Below are 15,728 nucleotides of genomic sequence, written 5' to 3'. Positions count from 1 at the left end.
GCGTGAGCCTGCAGTACATATTTAGCATCTATCCAGTAGATGTGATAAAACGCCAGCTTAATCTTAGTTGATGGAACAACAGCCCACATGTGCTTTTCCCCCTTTGATTATACACATGCACATCCAGATCCTGCCGCCTCTACAGTTGGAGGAAAGTTAAATCCATCTTGGGGGTCTCTGTGGCACTAACATCTGCCTCACATCTGTTTGTGAAGGATTTATCTCCATTTAAGTCGCTTTTTTTCCATTCATCCGGCCCATACTCTACGGCAAATTAAGCTGTCACTGATGGCACCAAATGACATCAATCATAGGACATGCCTTGAGAGGCAACCGTGAGTTAGAGTATATGGTGGTGGTGGTGGGAAGGACTATCCTGTCTTATCCAGGTTCAGAACATGGCTCTTGTTTACTGACCTTTATACACACATTCATTAACTGCACATATTAAATATATATCAATATTAAAATTATTTTTTTATTATGATTTATATAGCAGGACAACTGTACGTAACTGGTCTGACCAAGCAATACTAAAGAACTAATTTTGTAGCCATTTTAATGCTGTTTCTATAATATAGTAAGTTTTATGTACAAAAAAAATTACTTTACAATGTCGATGACTCATCCTGCAAACTGGGGCATATAGTCATTTTGCATCTGTATTTTTATATCCATCTCTACTCTAACATGAATGGGCAGAAGAAACAAATCAAATGACACACACCAAATTCTCTTGTATTTCCTAGTTTAACTACATTGGTACTACATTGTCATGAAAAAAAAAATCTTATATTTATAGTTTATAGTTTTTAGAATGGAAAGATTCATTGTGGACATGTTACACGTCTGAATGTTGTAAGGTATATCCATTGAAGTGAGCAAAACAGTAAATGCATTTTTGCTTAATATCAGAATAGTTCCTTACTGTCATGGGATGAGGGAGATGCGGACCCAAATGCAGGACAAAAGGGTGATGAGGCCAGCAATCCAACAAAAAGGGCCTTTATTAAACAAAACGCGCTGCAGAAGACAGGAAAATCCAAAATTCAAAAAGAAAAACACAAGAACGCAGTAAACGTGGTAAAGGGCCGAAAATAAATAGACTTGAACATGAGGCCAAAAGCAATGCAACAGGGAACAAAGGGATCGGTGGGGCTATATATATACACACAGAGGCGGATGAGGGATGACGAGACACAGGTGAAACTAATGAGGGCAATCACACCAAGAAAAGACGAGGAGCAACACCAAACAGGAAACCAAGAAACTTAACAAAATAAAAAAGGAAACTCAAAACATGATCATGAAAAAACACAAATAAAATGAGAATAGTGACACAAAAATACATGAGTGTGATACAGTGGATGTGAGAAATAAACTGTGTGCACCTCTGTTAAATCATGAGTTTTTGTGATGTAAAAATCAAACTAAAAACATAAATCTAATCAGAATGTATTACCAACATTTTAGAAATGGCAAAACAAAGTGACACAGATTTTTTTTAAACAAAGAAGCAAGAAATTGATTGTTGAAAAGTACCAAACAATGGATGAAAACACACTGAAAGTAATAAAACTGGAAACAAACTAAAACATGATGATATTTTAAAGGAGACAAAGAAGAAGAAGAAGGCACAAAAACAAGACTATGAAAAAAACTTATTTGAAAGTTAAAGAAAATAACTCAGCATGTTATTTTTTTTTAAAACCATCTTCGCAACACAAGGATGATGAGAAGCTGTGGCTTTGTGTGATGCTGAATTACTAAAATTGATCAAAGATTTGGTCAAAAAAAAATCGCCTTGAAAGAATTTCAATCTTTTTCTTCTTTCTTTTGCTTTCTTTTGTTGTTACAGAAACTACTTTACATAGATTCTATCTGTGTGACCTTTAATCTCATTAAAACATAACCCGGTGCACAATCTGGATTTGGTGGCTAGAGGAGCAGATTGTTATACACGGATGACAACAACTTTGAAAACAATATCACTGTAAATGCAATCTTGATGAAAAGACCCCCTTTGAAATATCTGTAGGACAAAATGCAATAGTGTTAGTTTAAACTTTAGTTGAGTCTACGAAAGAATGCCTGACATGAAATACTTTGATATTTTCTTCTGTGGTCCTGTCAAACCATTTGAAGAATATAAGTTTTGGTTCAGTTCTCACCGCATACGTTCATATTTGGTGTTAATTACATTAAATCCATGTTTCAAAACTCTGCATATTCTAAAGGCAGAGTTTTCCTCTCACAGGTGCCAATGTGCCATGAGCAGAGACAACCTGGTGATGGCTAGCAAAGTAGACACAGTAGCGGTGGACAAACAGCAGAAGAAGGCCATAGTGATGGAGGAAGCACGAAGAAGGAACCTGAGAATCTCAACACAGCAAAATCAGCAATATCAATACCACTAGTATTGAGTTAACCTCAACACTTTTAAAGTGTCTATATGGGTCCACACCACAGTGTTACTTTGACTCCTGCTCGATTAAGCTGCATGTGAACTCAACAAGTGCTCAAGTGCTCCTAGGTAAGCAGCGTTTTGCCTCATTCACTCATTCACGTCAGATACTGGACAGATCCGATCTGGACTACTGGATCGCAAGTACCATCTTTAGGTATTATGTGTGTGCGTCATGATTTGGCACACACCAACAACTTATTATTTACTGATCAACACCCTGACGTTAGTGAATGAATGAGGCAAAACGTTGCTTACATAGGACCCCTGTTGACTGTAGGCGGCCTTTAATGCAAATCAGGACTCATTCAGTACGTTTACATACACAGCTTAATCAAGCTATGTTCTAAACTTATCATCAGCTGTAGGAACTGTAATAACCTACTTATGTTAATGGTGTAATTGCCTATGAATTAGCATTTACTAACTTTAGCATGGCTGAAGAAATCAAATGTTAGCGTTAGCTTGGTGTTCCGGTACATCACTGTACGGGACATGCGAGAACAGTCAATATTAACATCAAACATAACATTATATGCAAAACAAATCACTTTTACTCACCAGACAAAGCTTTCTCGTCAGTAAAAGTCAGTCGGTAATTCTCCGGATGACTGTCCAGGTGCGGGTATAATAAATGGGCGGGGCTAATAAATGAACTCCTTAGGTGTCATATCCCATATCCAGGTTCAGAGTTAGTAGAAGAAATGAAGAGTTAAATGTGTTGCACTGACACTTATAGAGTTAATTCAACAACGCTCCATTTTGACACCAAATATTTGTCTTCAGAGAGTTATACTGTATATAACACATTTAACTCAAGAGTATAATTAATTCCACTCTTGCTAAAATTTCACCAACACCAGAATTTTAACTGCATAGCGTTTGCTGTGAAGAAAGTCCAAGAACTGAAGGAAAACAGACAGAAGTTGAAGGCAGCAGTGTGGTTATAGGAACACTTGGGGCAGATCAATTTCTGAGATCTCTGCGCACGACTCTCTGTTAAAGGGTCTGAGACAGAAGGAAAAACAAAGAGGCTCCTCTCTTCCTAAGCTCCGAGAGTCTGATTTTTCATCACAGAACTAGATACTCTGCATTCATTTAACAGATATTTGTTGTGAATGTGCCCATTCAAAGTCCATGAAATCTTAACACCGCTCACTAAAAATAGAGGATACTGTTAATCAATACCATTAAACTTTTATTTTTTGCATTTATATGAGTCAATTGTTAACAAAGCAACTCAAATGTAAAAGGGTGTCTCTTACAGTCGTGTTTTAAAGGTACAGTGTCCCGATTACAGCAGATCCACTGCTCTCTCTAGTGTGTGCATTTCTCTCTGCGACCGCCAGAGGGTGACACAGTCAGCCACAACAGCAGCTCAGCACACTGGCAAAGGACAACCTCAACGGAAGCACATATCGAACAGCACTTGACCATAGCAACGTAGGAGCCACGTGAGTTTGGTGAGGCTGTTGTGGCTTCAGGTTGAAAGGGAACCTGCCTGTGATGCTGTGCACGTGATTCACAAAAGTAGCTTGCTGAAACATAGAGCAAAAGTCTATTTATGTCCCTTATTGCTGTCCTGTGTGCCCCGGTTCACATCTGCTTCACTATTACTACTATTACTATGGTTACCTGCTTTTATTACTTAGTCAGAACTGCCTATTCATCTTAATTCAGTGAATGTTCCTTGGTCATCATTCATGTGGTCACCTGTACGATTTCTTGCCATTGTCACTAACTATTTTCAGTTAGATTCAAAGGGCCGCTCCACCGGTTTAAAGGTTTTGTTTTTTTACAGAGGCTCACAAGGGACATTTTCTAAAATAACTGCACTGATGTCATCAGGTGTGAGACCGGAAGCAGGAATGAGTTGCGATCTATCAGTGCTCAGTTTGAAGGAGGAGGGTTAGAGGCAGTGTTTCTGGAGACTGGCCCATGCAGGAGACAAAAAAAATCTTTCCTCCAGCTTAAACCAACACCCAGCTGAGGACCCCCTTAAGTATCCACCCTTGGAAAAAGAAAACAAATCACTTCAGGAAGAAGGCAACATAAACACAGCATGACAAGGGCCCTCAATTACAATTACAAAGGTGGCCACAAATACATACTGTATGAGGCTGCATGAATATTATCAGCGTTGGGTAATGTTAAAAGGGGTGAAGCTGCACTTTGATATATAAGCTTTTAAATTAATATGTGACAGATAAGAGGCGGCATCACATGTTCCCAAACTGCAGGTGCATCACAAAAAAAATAAAATAATAAAAAATAAATAAATAAATAAAAATACAGAAGAAATAAAAGAGAAAAACAAGTGGTGATCAACTAGTCCTTCATAAAAAAATTAACTGTAAATTTAAGTCAGTATTATTGATGACATCTAACTTCTGACATTTTAGAGACAAAATGATTCATCTGGGAAAAAAATCCAGTTGATGCTCTAGAAAAAAGCATGCAACTCTAACTTGCATGTAAATAATGTATATAACATAACTCCAAAGATGTTTTCCTCTTGTAATTAACAGTTAACAGGTGTGTTCTGTGTTTGTTCGGCTCTCATATATGCATTCTACATCAAATTAATTGTGAGGGAAGAAAGAGGAAAAATGAGAAGAGCTGGACCAAAAATAATTTCCTGCAGGTGTAACAGCTCTTGTGAAAACTGCAAACTAGTCCTTAAGAAAGTGGAGTGACGCAGACTTAGCCACGGAGGAGTTTTTAATGAATTGGGCGCTCTCAGTGGATACATTCAGAGAGTGCGCACCTGCGTAAAAGACCGGCAGTGTCCGCAATCGGCGAGCTACAAACCCTTTACCAAGTGTCAAGCGGTTCCTTCGTCCAAAACAGAGGATCTTTTTTTTTGAAAACGTCTGATTATAACAATGAGTGACAGTCCTGGTGGATTACAAACTATGAAGCGCTGTTTCCTCGCGTTCTCCTCTGAGCCACTGTGACCGTCGCGTCCAGACACCGATACGCACCGTCTTCTGACACATCTCTGCTTGTCGTCCTTCCGCGAGAAACATGACATTCAAATTACTGCCTTATGTCTTACTTCTGTCAGTCCTACATATCTGGTAAGTGGGGCATTTACGTTTAAACCCCTATGTCAAGGGGGGAAAGCATGTTGCGTGTTGGAGATGCTCTAAATTCTCACTGCGTTATTTCCTACAGAAAACTTTACGCGCGGGTTTAAGTTTATGTGATGGACTCTTAGTGACTCTATATTCTACCCTAAACGGTGGCACTGTTTGCAGACTGCAAAGCGTGAGCAGAGTCAGCTCTCTATTTTCAACCACCTTCTTTCATTTTTACCTTTGTAGCTCTCTAACAATGGAGTACGAGGAGGAGTACGAGGATGTGACTGTGAACCAGATGTTGGCTCCTAAATCCCAGGAAACAGACGCCACGGAAATACTCAATAATTTACTGAAAGAATATGATAAGAAACTGCGACCGGATATTGGAGGTGAGGGTCACTTCTCTATAGTTTGTCCACCTTAATGGTCTCAGACTGTGAATCAGCCATGTCATTTTTGCTCAGATATAGAGGTACAGACAATCAAGCCTGCAGATTTAGTTGGTAGCCTATTGTAACACGATAAATGTGCAGGTAAGTGGTGCACTGAAGCAGCGCTGACAGCCAATAATTAAATGGTAAAAATGTGGCTCATATGAAGCAACATCAGTTTCAACCTTTATAACAACCTTCACATGAATAACAACTTTTATTCAATCCTTCACAAAGGCATTTGTGACTTGTGACTCAAGCAACTCACAAAGGAAATCATTACAGCAACGTAAAAACTCAAATACAAATACATTGTAGTATTCCCCAAAGAAATACAGTTGTAGTGCTGAAATAAATAAATAACAGCAGCATGAAGGAAATAGGAGCCCAGAGATGATGCAAGTCAAGAAAATGCAGGAAGAAAATAACAAAGAGTGTTAGAATGACATATTCATACAATGCAGACAACTGAGACCAAAAGTCTGAGATCACCCGAGATTCTTATGTTGCACGTGTTTTGAATTTAATCAGAATGATTAATTGCAGCTGATGTTACAGTCTGTTGTCTGTTGTGCAACAGACAAGTTATGATGTGAGCAGAATGTGAGAAGTTGAACCTGTGGTCTCAGTGGAATGATTGGTTTTCATAGTGTTCAAGATTCCCAGTCAGTGTTCACTGGGGCTGCAGTCAGGTGACAGTGAAGGAAGATTGATGACACTCAGCACTACTCGGTCTTCAAAGCTTTCTGATGTTCAGTCTCATTTACCCGTTTCAGTAGGATTTTTTCTCCGCAATGATGCCACAGGGTGTAGCACATATCTGAAGGATGGAGTGCCACTTCTCCTCTCCCAGTGGAGGAGACTAAAGGCGCAAACTTATATTCCTATGTCTCGCACTTAAATGTTGGCGTTTTTCGGTCCACCCCCAGTGGTCCGCCTCGGTTCCCCTCCCGAGAAATGGTTTAGATGCTACTTATCTCAAGATCTACAAGGGTCTTTTAACTGATTAGTTTTCACTCACTTCAGAGAGCAATTTTGGTCTTCCTGTCCAAGCTTTAGGTACAGGTTCAAATAGTTTTTGGAGCTCTGTGCACTACCCACACAGTCCAGCCATGATTTGAGGCAGAAAAAGTTCATCTTTTATTAGAATAACAGTTTGACCTCGGACACTTTCACTTAGCTCTGATGCTGTGTTTTCTACTTTCACGAGGCTACTTAAGACACAGACATATTTACAACAGACGGACAATGGCTGCAAGTTGAATTTTGTCATTGCTACTTTTCTGCTTCAGTTTGTTTGCTGATCAAGTAATAGTGAATAATCTTCCATTGTTTTGATCTTTAGAAATTTTATTTAATTTATTATTTAAATTATCATAATTTATGTAACTGAAGTCATGTTAGTTTACCACTACCAATGAACCACTGATTAAAGGCTATTTTTTAGGCTATAATGATTAATATATTCTCTCACACACTGTCTGCATGTGCAAATGTTATGAAAATAAGCAACTGATATATTGATACTGGTAAGTTTAATGAAACATATATGAATTGGTGTGAAAATCACCACATTGCGATCTGTGATCTGTCAGCCTCTAACTCGCTGACCTACAGTGACAAAGGGTCAAGATGTAACTCATCTGCATGTCCTCATGAATATAAATTAGATCTGAAGGTTGAAACATTGCGTGGAGGAGCGAGATACGAGGAGTAGCTCGATAAAGCACTGGCTAATTTCCCCATGTATGCAGTGAACGTGTTGTGTGTCTGTACTGGTGAGCCCATATTCCCCATCAGTTCTTTCACTGCCTCCATTGCTCTTTCTTGTTTTAGAAAAAACAGCCTCTGTTGGCAGGATGCAGCCACATGTGGTTACATTCGATGCACAACAGTGGGTGGGGGTGGGGGTGGTGTTGGGGTATTATGTAATGTACATGGTTAAATACATGTGTGTATACATGTGTGACTTGTTGACTGAGAAGTGTCAAGCAAAATACAAGGTCACATCAACAAGTGGTTCCAGGGTAGAGCTGGAAGTCACTATTCATCCATCTAAGAAACTCTACTTCTGCACTTCTTTGTGTTTATACTAGTTCTTACTATCATGGCATCTGGATCACCGACTCTAATTAACATCTCTGACTGGTGCATTTTTTTAGGAGATGAGTAGACCCATCAAGATTGTGTCTTGTTTGTGTCATCTGGGTCACGTACAACCAAAAAACAAATCTGACACGTAGGCAGTTTAAGTGATCTTGGGGATTTTTGTTTGCATTTAGAACATAGTTCTTCAACAGGGGGTCCGCGACCCCTGGGGGTCCACGGAGGTACTGCAGCTAGGGGTCGCAAAATCTTTGGTTGATTAGACATTTTTGATACATTTTTCAAAAATTTCTCCACAATTTTCTCCCATAAATCTTTGGTTAATTATTTGATGTTTTTTTCAAATGTTCTCCCACAAATATAAGTTTCTTTAAAAAAACACATTAACATGGATCCAACATGTTTCAGTAAAGAGATAAATGGAGGCAGAAGACGTTACATTTCCGTCAGAACTTCACTCATTCATTAATACAGGAGCTATCTCCACAGCGCACTGTTTCATAGAGCGACACACTAGGCCGGTAGGCCCCGCCCCTATCCCTGCTGAGCCAATCACAAGGCCGTATATGACACACTGACGTTGTCCGGTTCGCCGCAATTGTCCGAAAGCCATATTATATTGGAACCTGTGTATTATTTGAATAGCTTAATACTGAATCCACATTTTTCTTTTTATTTATTTATTTTTATTTTTTGCAACAATTAACTCACATATTAATATCAACAACCTGTGTGGTTGAGGATCTTTTAGGTTGTTGTTTTGGTTAAACTCGTCTTTTTCAGGTCGTCTTGTTGTCTTGAAGGTGTAGAAATGACTGAATGATAATGATGGCTGAGGTTTGTTGGCTAGCTGCTCCCTCGTGTCTTTCTGTACGCTGAAGCTCAGGAACGTTCAAGCTGTATCAATGTACTGGGAAGTAAAGGGTCAGTCACAGCTCAGGTTGGACAGTAAACTGGGTGCAACCTTCAGTATCATTATATTTCATAGGGGTCGCTCTGCCCGTATTGTTTCAGCTTTATAGACTGTTTATCTGTTGCCATGGATACCAAGCCACGTAAAGCTGCGTTGCTCTGGCACACTGGACAGAAAATAACAAGTATGACTGACGCATGAGATGTAACCAAGGGGCACGTGTTGATGACCTCACACGTCCAACATCACAAGGGCTTGAATGCAGCCCTGAGAGAGCTGGCCCCACTCTCACGACCTAACTGTGACTTTTTCAGTGTTACTTCCTTAAATCTCTCCCTTTCCTCAGGTGATTTCACACGTCTTTAGTTTCTTCCAGTGGCCATGTTCTGTAGCTGTAGATCTTCTCCCGTTTCTTGAAGTACAAGAAGTAAACCATTCATGCAACGGGCATTTTGTTCTCTTGTTGGTTTAAGCTGTTATTATGTTCTGTATAAATTCAGTGTAATTTCCTTATAGCTTTGCTAAGTCTGAATCATGTTCCTTGTCAGACCGGGTTGCATATATCACTATCACAAATGACAAAACAATCTCACCTCAAAATCAATTTAGTAGCTTTGCTTCATCAGCAAATATGATAGCAGAGAAGTGATAAGATTATTTTTTTAAGGCCCTAACCTTCACACTACATCCTCTCCTCTCAAGGCCAACTTCGCAGCAAAGAGCTTTACATAACAACATTAGACTATTATTGGCTTGCAGGCAAAGGCTTTTTTCTACAATCTACGCTTGCAAGGTAGGGTGGCGACACACAATCATTTCTTCAAGTGATTCATCTAAAATTTATTTCCTGAGCAGATGATTAATCTTACCTAATCCAAGTAGTCACAAATAAAGTCTTTGTGATAATTTCTTCTCCAGCTGGACTAAAATCATAACTCATATCATGTTATCATCTTATCATGTTATCATGTTATAGTATTCAGTTCTAAACTAATTTTTCATTCTATTAGTGATATATTTTCGGCAAATCAGGGAAATGTTTGAGGGTATTCGTGACATCAGGTGTTAGAATGAAGAGCACCGATGCTGAACAGTTTCTTCTTCAGGGAGCGTTGCATTATGGGTTGTTTGCTCTAGATTCATGTGACACCTTTTGTTGTGAGGGAGGAAATTAATTTTTCACGACTGTAAAGTTCATAGCGTTTTCCACAGTCCATGGCATTATGGCTGTAACAGTAGTTAACTAGGCACTTTAAAAAAGAAAGAAAATCAAAGGAAATTGAAAGCACTGACAGTAGAATTAAATGACATTGAGACTCTTGTGGCAATTCAGTGTTTTGCTGGGAAACATCTGGACCTGACATTCATCTGGATGTTACTTAGACATGTACCACCCACCTAGACAAGACCAGACACCCCCACCCCATAGTAATGACACTGCTTGATGGCAGCAGCCGTCCCCAGCAGGATGCAGCCTGACACGGATACACACACACAAAAATGGTTTAACTCAAAAAACATGAAAACCAGAACAAGGTGTTGAACTGATCAAGTATCCGTGGGATGCACTGGACCAAGCCTGATCCATAGAGACCCTTCTGACCCAAAGACCCCCACTAACAACATCCTGTTGACAGACAGCTCAGGACACCCCCAGAAGGCCCATTCCCATTTCCCTACACTGTTTCGGAGGCACAAGAGAGAGATGCAGAATATTAGGAAGGAGGTCATGATGTTATATCTGATCGGTGTAAGTTGGAATCACAGCTTCATTTATATCTTTAATTGTGGCTCAGGGGAGCCCACTTCCCAATAGGGCAACATGTTTTTGCAGCTCTCAAAGATTCTTTTTCTCTAAAGGGCTTGTTAGGTAAGTTGGCTAGTGTAAGTTTATATACAGGTCAACATGGTTTTTGAGAAATACAGTAACTTTATAATCTAAATTTCAAATTTCTAGAGGAGGAAGTGGTAGAAGTAACATCTATGTATGACATGTATAATATTTGAAATGTGAATTTTAAATACTGTGATGCATTTGCAGAGTCCACTTATAACTTCATAATAAATTCTGGTTAAATTTGATCACACTGTATAAAATTAGCACCAGCACAATGTGGTTATATTTATATAGTGTCATAATTTAGTTTGGCAGAAATGAGTGATAAATGTAGTAACTAGCAAATAAATGAAAACCATGACTTATTACATTTTATGGATGATGTGTGTGCTGCACTGTTCAGCCGTCAACCACTGGACACAACTATGAGTCACAGTAATAAACGCAATAGTGACCTTTTCACTAAGCTACGACAGCATATTCTTTTTCCTGTCTTTTCTGGCTTCTTTACCGTCACACACATGCGCGAGAAACAGAAGCAAACTCACCTGAAAAAGTTTTATTCTGCTGTGTATCAGAAATCAGCATTTTTCCAAGGTTCTCCAGTTAAAGCAGATTAAATTAACGTGTGTGGTTAATCGACAATAAACAGGATGCGAGCAATTAGCATTTCTTTTTAAATTCCCCTGACCGCAGATAAGTAAATTAGGAAGCCATTTGTTGAGCCGCGGACACTTTGATGGCAGATGGTGCGCTTAATTCATTTGACCTGGTCCTCTTGACATTAATGAATGTGACTTTTTGAACTTATGGTTGAAAACAACTCTTCCACTACATGGTTTGAATTTAAAGTGATACCTGCGGTGGTGATGTTGAGAGACGGTCCATTCTGAACTGAAAGTAGTGTCTTGGTTTTAACATGTCTGCTCGTAGTCATATTTGATGTTTGATGAGTGGCTGTCAGAGGTTTCCTGCTACCTGTCTTATGTTTTTTTTTTTTTTGTTGTCGTTGTTTTTGAATTAGCTGAATGTCGTGTGAAATCAGGCATCTACAAGATTACTGGAGCCACCACAGTGAGCTTAAGAACTGCTGCTCAGGAATCCTACGTAGTAACCAGACGTATAGTTGTATGTCAGTTCATGAAGTTTTTGATTTCTTTCTGCCTGTGATGCCTTTCCATGGATTGTGTAAAGATGGGCTGTGGAACTGCTCTTCAAAAGCAAATGCAAAGCAAGTAGAGCTCCCCCTGGTGACTGGCTGCAGCATAGGTCATAAACTCCACCTCCTCCATGGTAATCGCTGCGATGTGGGACGAACTAAAACACACGTCACATTTTTTTTTCAAAGATGGTTTCTGTTATTTTAAACTGTAAACTGTGGTGTCAGATTTTCAGATAAGGTTGGATTTAGTCATTTGACGCTATAGAAACAAGAAGTGACATTAAGATCACTGCCAGTTGCCGTGCCAACTGCTCCGTGAAGTGTGAGAGTTGGATTTTTTTTTTTTTTTTTCAACATTTCCAACATTTTGTTGGAACTGGTCAAAATCAAACTAAAAGTGAGTCTGGAAGAAGTGTGGGCGGGTAATCGATAACACAACTCCACGTGACTCCACTTTGTACTCTACTGTGCAGACTCTGGGTTCAAACTCACAAGATGGCACCACCCGTTTGACAAATGCAAGGACCATACAGTCAGTGTGCTACTCTATCATTAGCAGACATCATTAGTCTGCATTTTTATTTGTGACCACAGAGGGCGCTCTTTAGAAAAAGTCACATTTAATTTTAAATGTAATTGTTTCAAGGGGTCATTGATGAGTTATTAATACAGTGATCACACAATATGTCATGTTCAAGTTTAACTTGAATCCCTGTACACATGCGCACAAGCTCCTGACAAACAAATTTAATAAGCTAGGAGTGTGCAACTTGTAACCTACAGCGACTTGTTAAAGCGAATTACTTTAAAAATGTGAAGTTATGTAGTCACGACAAAAGCTGAAAGCTGTGAATGTTAAATAACAATTGCTGTCATCTAAAGCTAAAACTCATGACAAATACATTGTGCTTTCTGTGACTGCTTTACAATGACATTTTAACGTCGAACAGTGGCGGTGTGAAATGTCAGCTACGCTTTAGCAGCGAATTCATACAGCGATGACATGGGACAGTGACGCGAACAAGCTCTGCCGCTAACAATAAAATAGACTAATGGACTGCAAAGAACCTCTTATAATTATCGTCTATGAATTTTTTCCCTCTATTGTGCGTAATGCCAAGACACAAACAGTTTAAAGTTGACACCATGAGAGTAACATAATAGGCTTTCAAATGGCATAAAAGAAGAAGAAAAAAACATACAATAGAAACGTGCTGTTTTAAATAAAACCCTTTCACACAGATAAACAACTGAGACTTTTGTTTAGGCCGTTACCAAGTAACTAAGCTGGGGACTGTCAGAATCTGTGGGACTCTGCTGAGCAAATGACAGTGAGTGATTGATCTGGTTTACATGTGGTGGTTTACTTTGCTGTAATTATTACAGTGTGTTGCAATGGAAAATAAGAAAACGGTTAGGATATTATATTTGATATGCTGCAGAGAGGCAACTCAGTCTTTATTGGTTAGTGTTACTAGTGTTTGTATATACACCGGTCAGGCATAACATCAGGACCACCTTCATAATATTGTGCCTCATCAGGGAATGGACATGGGCCTCCTGAGGGGGTCCTGTGGTGTCTGGAAACCTGATGTTGTTAGTGGGGGAATTTGGGTGCCTACTTACAGGGTGATAGGTTATCGTCTGTGGAGCAGTTAGCCAGAGGGTGGTGATCTGATCCGCTTTTTGACCATCTCAGAACCCTTTGGCATTTCGTCTTCAGTAATGAGCCTGAGGCGGCGAGAAGAAAAGCCGAAGTCTTCCTGCCATCGGTCATTGTGCTGCAGCTCAGAGAACGCAGAAGCCAACCAAGAATAGTCTGCGACTCTCCCAGATGTAGTTATGTCATTGGGAGTTCCTGCTAGCTTATGTGATTAATGAGTAGACAAAAAATGTGCAGCAGAGGGGACCAGCTACTCCAGCCATCGGGAAAGATGGGAAACAAGCTGCCACTGACACAACTCTAGGACGCTGGGATAGTTGATGAAAACAGGGTAATATTTTACTATGATGCAATGATGGAGGCCCATTACTACCTGGTAAAGATAATATAGAAGTGAACTGGAAAAATGGTATAAGTAAATGTGACTGTAAGTCAACATTAGGATAAATTATGTCATGGGAACTTTGGGTCATTTGGTTAAATTTTGAGGCAGCCATACATTTATACATAAATGTACAAGACAAACATATGGAAATAATGACAGTAGAAATAAATATGACGTAAATTAAAACGTGTAGGCGATAAAAACTTTGAAGTACTCAAAAACACCAAGTTACCAAGTCATATCATCAAAAGGAATGACCTGACTAATACTCAAAATGTTTAATAAGTCAGTAGTTGATTAACCATAGCACCTACAGATCATATGTTTGATGCTGGAGTACAGTCTGGCCTAGTAGGGATGTTATAATTTTTTTTACATTACATTAGCACAGTTTTAATGGTATCACTGTATATTATACATTGTTGTTTTATACCGAAAAAGATTATTTTTCTATAAATAACAGTCAGTTGGGTCTGAAATCCCTATTTGTTTTTCAGTGAGCAAAAGTAAATCTTTTTTATTCCGGCATTGAATCAACCATCCCTGATACCCAGCATAGGCAGCACCCACTCACTGTGTGCACCTTTTTGTGATCGGTGATAAGGAACTATTGGAAATCAAAGATGGATTATCTTCTTCACTGAGGGGCCATTCAGGGGAGGGTGTAGTGGGAAGAGCTAAACCCACTCACACACCAGGTCAAAAGAATTGATCAGTCTGAATCTTCCCTTCAGACGAAGTTTAATCAACTCATTAACTATTTATCCTCTGCAAGCCAGGAAAGTCACCGTTGGTGGTGAGGGCACAGATGATGAAGCTGGATCTGCAGCACTGTTTTGTCAGTTGTTAGATGGTCCACGTAGACAAAAGGTCCGTTTTAAGACAGAGAAACGTAACTGACTTGAAGGACAGATTCAGACTCTTTGTCTGTGACAAGTGACAAGCTCTTTTTTTTATAGCTTATTTGGATAAGGATAACAGGCTAATGTGGTCAAACAAGGACATTTCTAATGTAGTTTTTATCATTAAAAGGCAGAAATCCAGTTGTGGTCACACGCATGCCATGAACATCCCTGTCAGCGTGTCAAACAGGGAAACGGGGAAGGCTGCTGTTTGTCTCTGCTTGTCACTGGCAGCTAATGTTCATCCATTCGTCAGAGCCGGGCTCCAGAGCAAACCTGGAGAGAGATTAGCTCATGTCTCCGTAGACCTGCTCATCATCCTCTGCTCACATTTAATAACGAATAAATCTCACAAGAGGTTATGGCTTTCCTATCCGCACACTGGACTGTTTTTATTATTATTATTATTATTATTATTTTCTTGTCTATAAATGGCTCCAAGTAATCGTTGGGCAGTGCAGAGGAGATTATAGGCTCCCCAGAGAGAGTTCACTCTCAGTTATTCTCTTGTTTATTTCAAACTGCCCATTATCACATTTATACTGTACTGGCACCTGAGGAGAGAGCGTCCTGAATAGTACTGTATATTTAGTATGACCTCGGACAAACTTCTACTGGTGGCTGCACTGATAAATAACCCCCTCGACAACTGATAATTAATTTCTAGTTCATGTTATCCATTTCCCTAAAGGTAATGAGCTGTCCCCATTTACTGAATGACTAGTCACAAACTAAGTGCTGCTAAGTGGCAGTGTAGGCAGGTGCAGAATTATAGTCAGCAA

General features: G+C 39.5%; 1 protein-coding gene across 1 annotated transcript in view; it reads left to right on the top strand.

Annotated features, from left to right (window-relative positions):
• The first annotated feature begins 5,146 nt into the window (after positions 1-5,146).
• The window catches only part of LOC125008892 (gamma-aminobutyric acid receptor subunit gamma-3), a 56,758-nt gene continuing 46,176 nt past the window's right edge, over positions 5,147-15,728 (top strand). The window contains exons 1-2 of the mRNA XM_047586250.1: positions 5,147-5,544; positions 5,791-5,936. Coding sequence (XP_047442206.1) covers positions 5,492-5,544; positions 5,791-5,936 — 199 coding nt within the window. The 5' untranslated portion in view covers positions 5,147-5,491. The remainder of the gene's footprint in view (positions 5,545-5,790; positions 5,937-15,728) is intronic.

This window comes from Mugil cephalus, chromosome 6 (assembly GCF_022458985.1).
Source record: "Mugil cephalus isolate CIBA_MC_2020 chromosome 6, CIBA_Mcephalus_1.1, whole genome shotgun sequence".
Classification (NCBI taxonomy): Eukaryota; Metazoa; Chordata; class Actinopteri; order Mugiliformes; family Mugilidae; genus Mugil; species Mugil cephalus.
The sequence above is the reverse complement of the archived record's forward strand: the minus strand, read 5'-3'. Positions and strand labels throughout refer to the sequence as shown.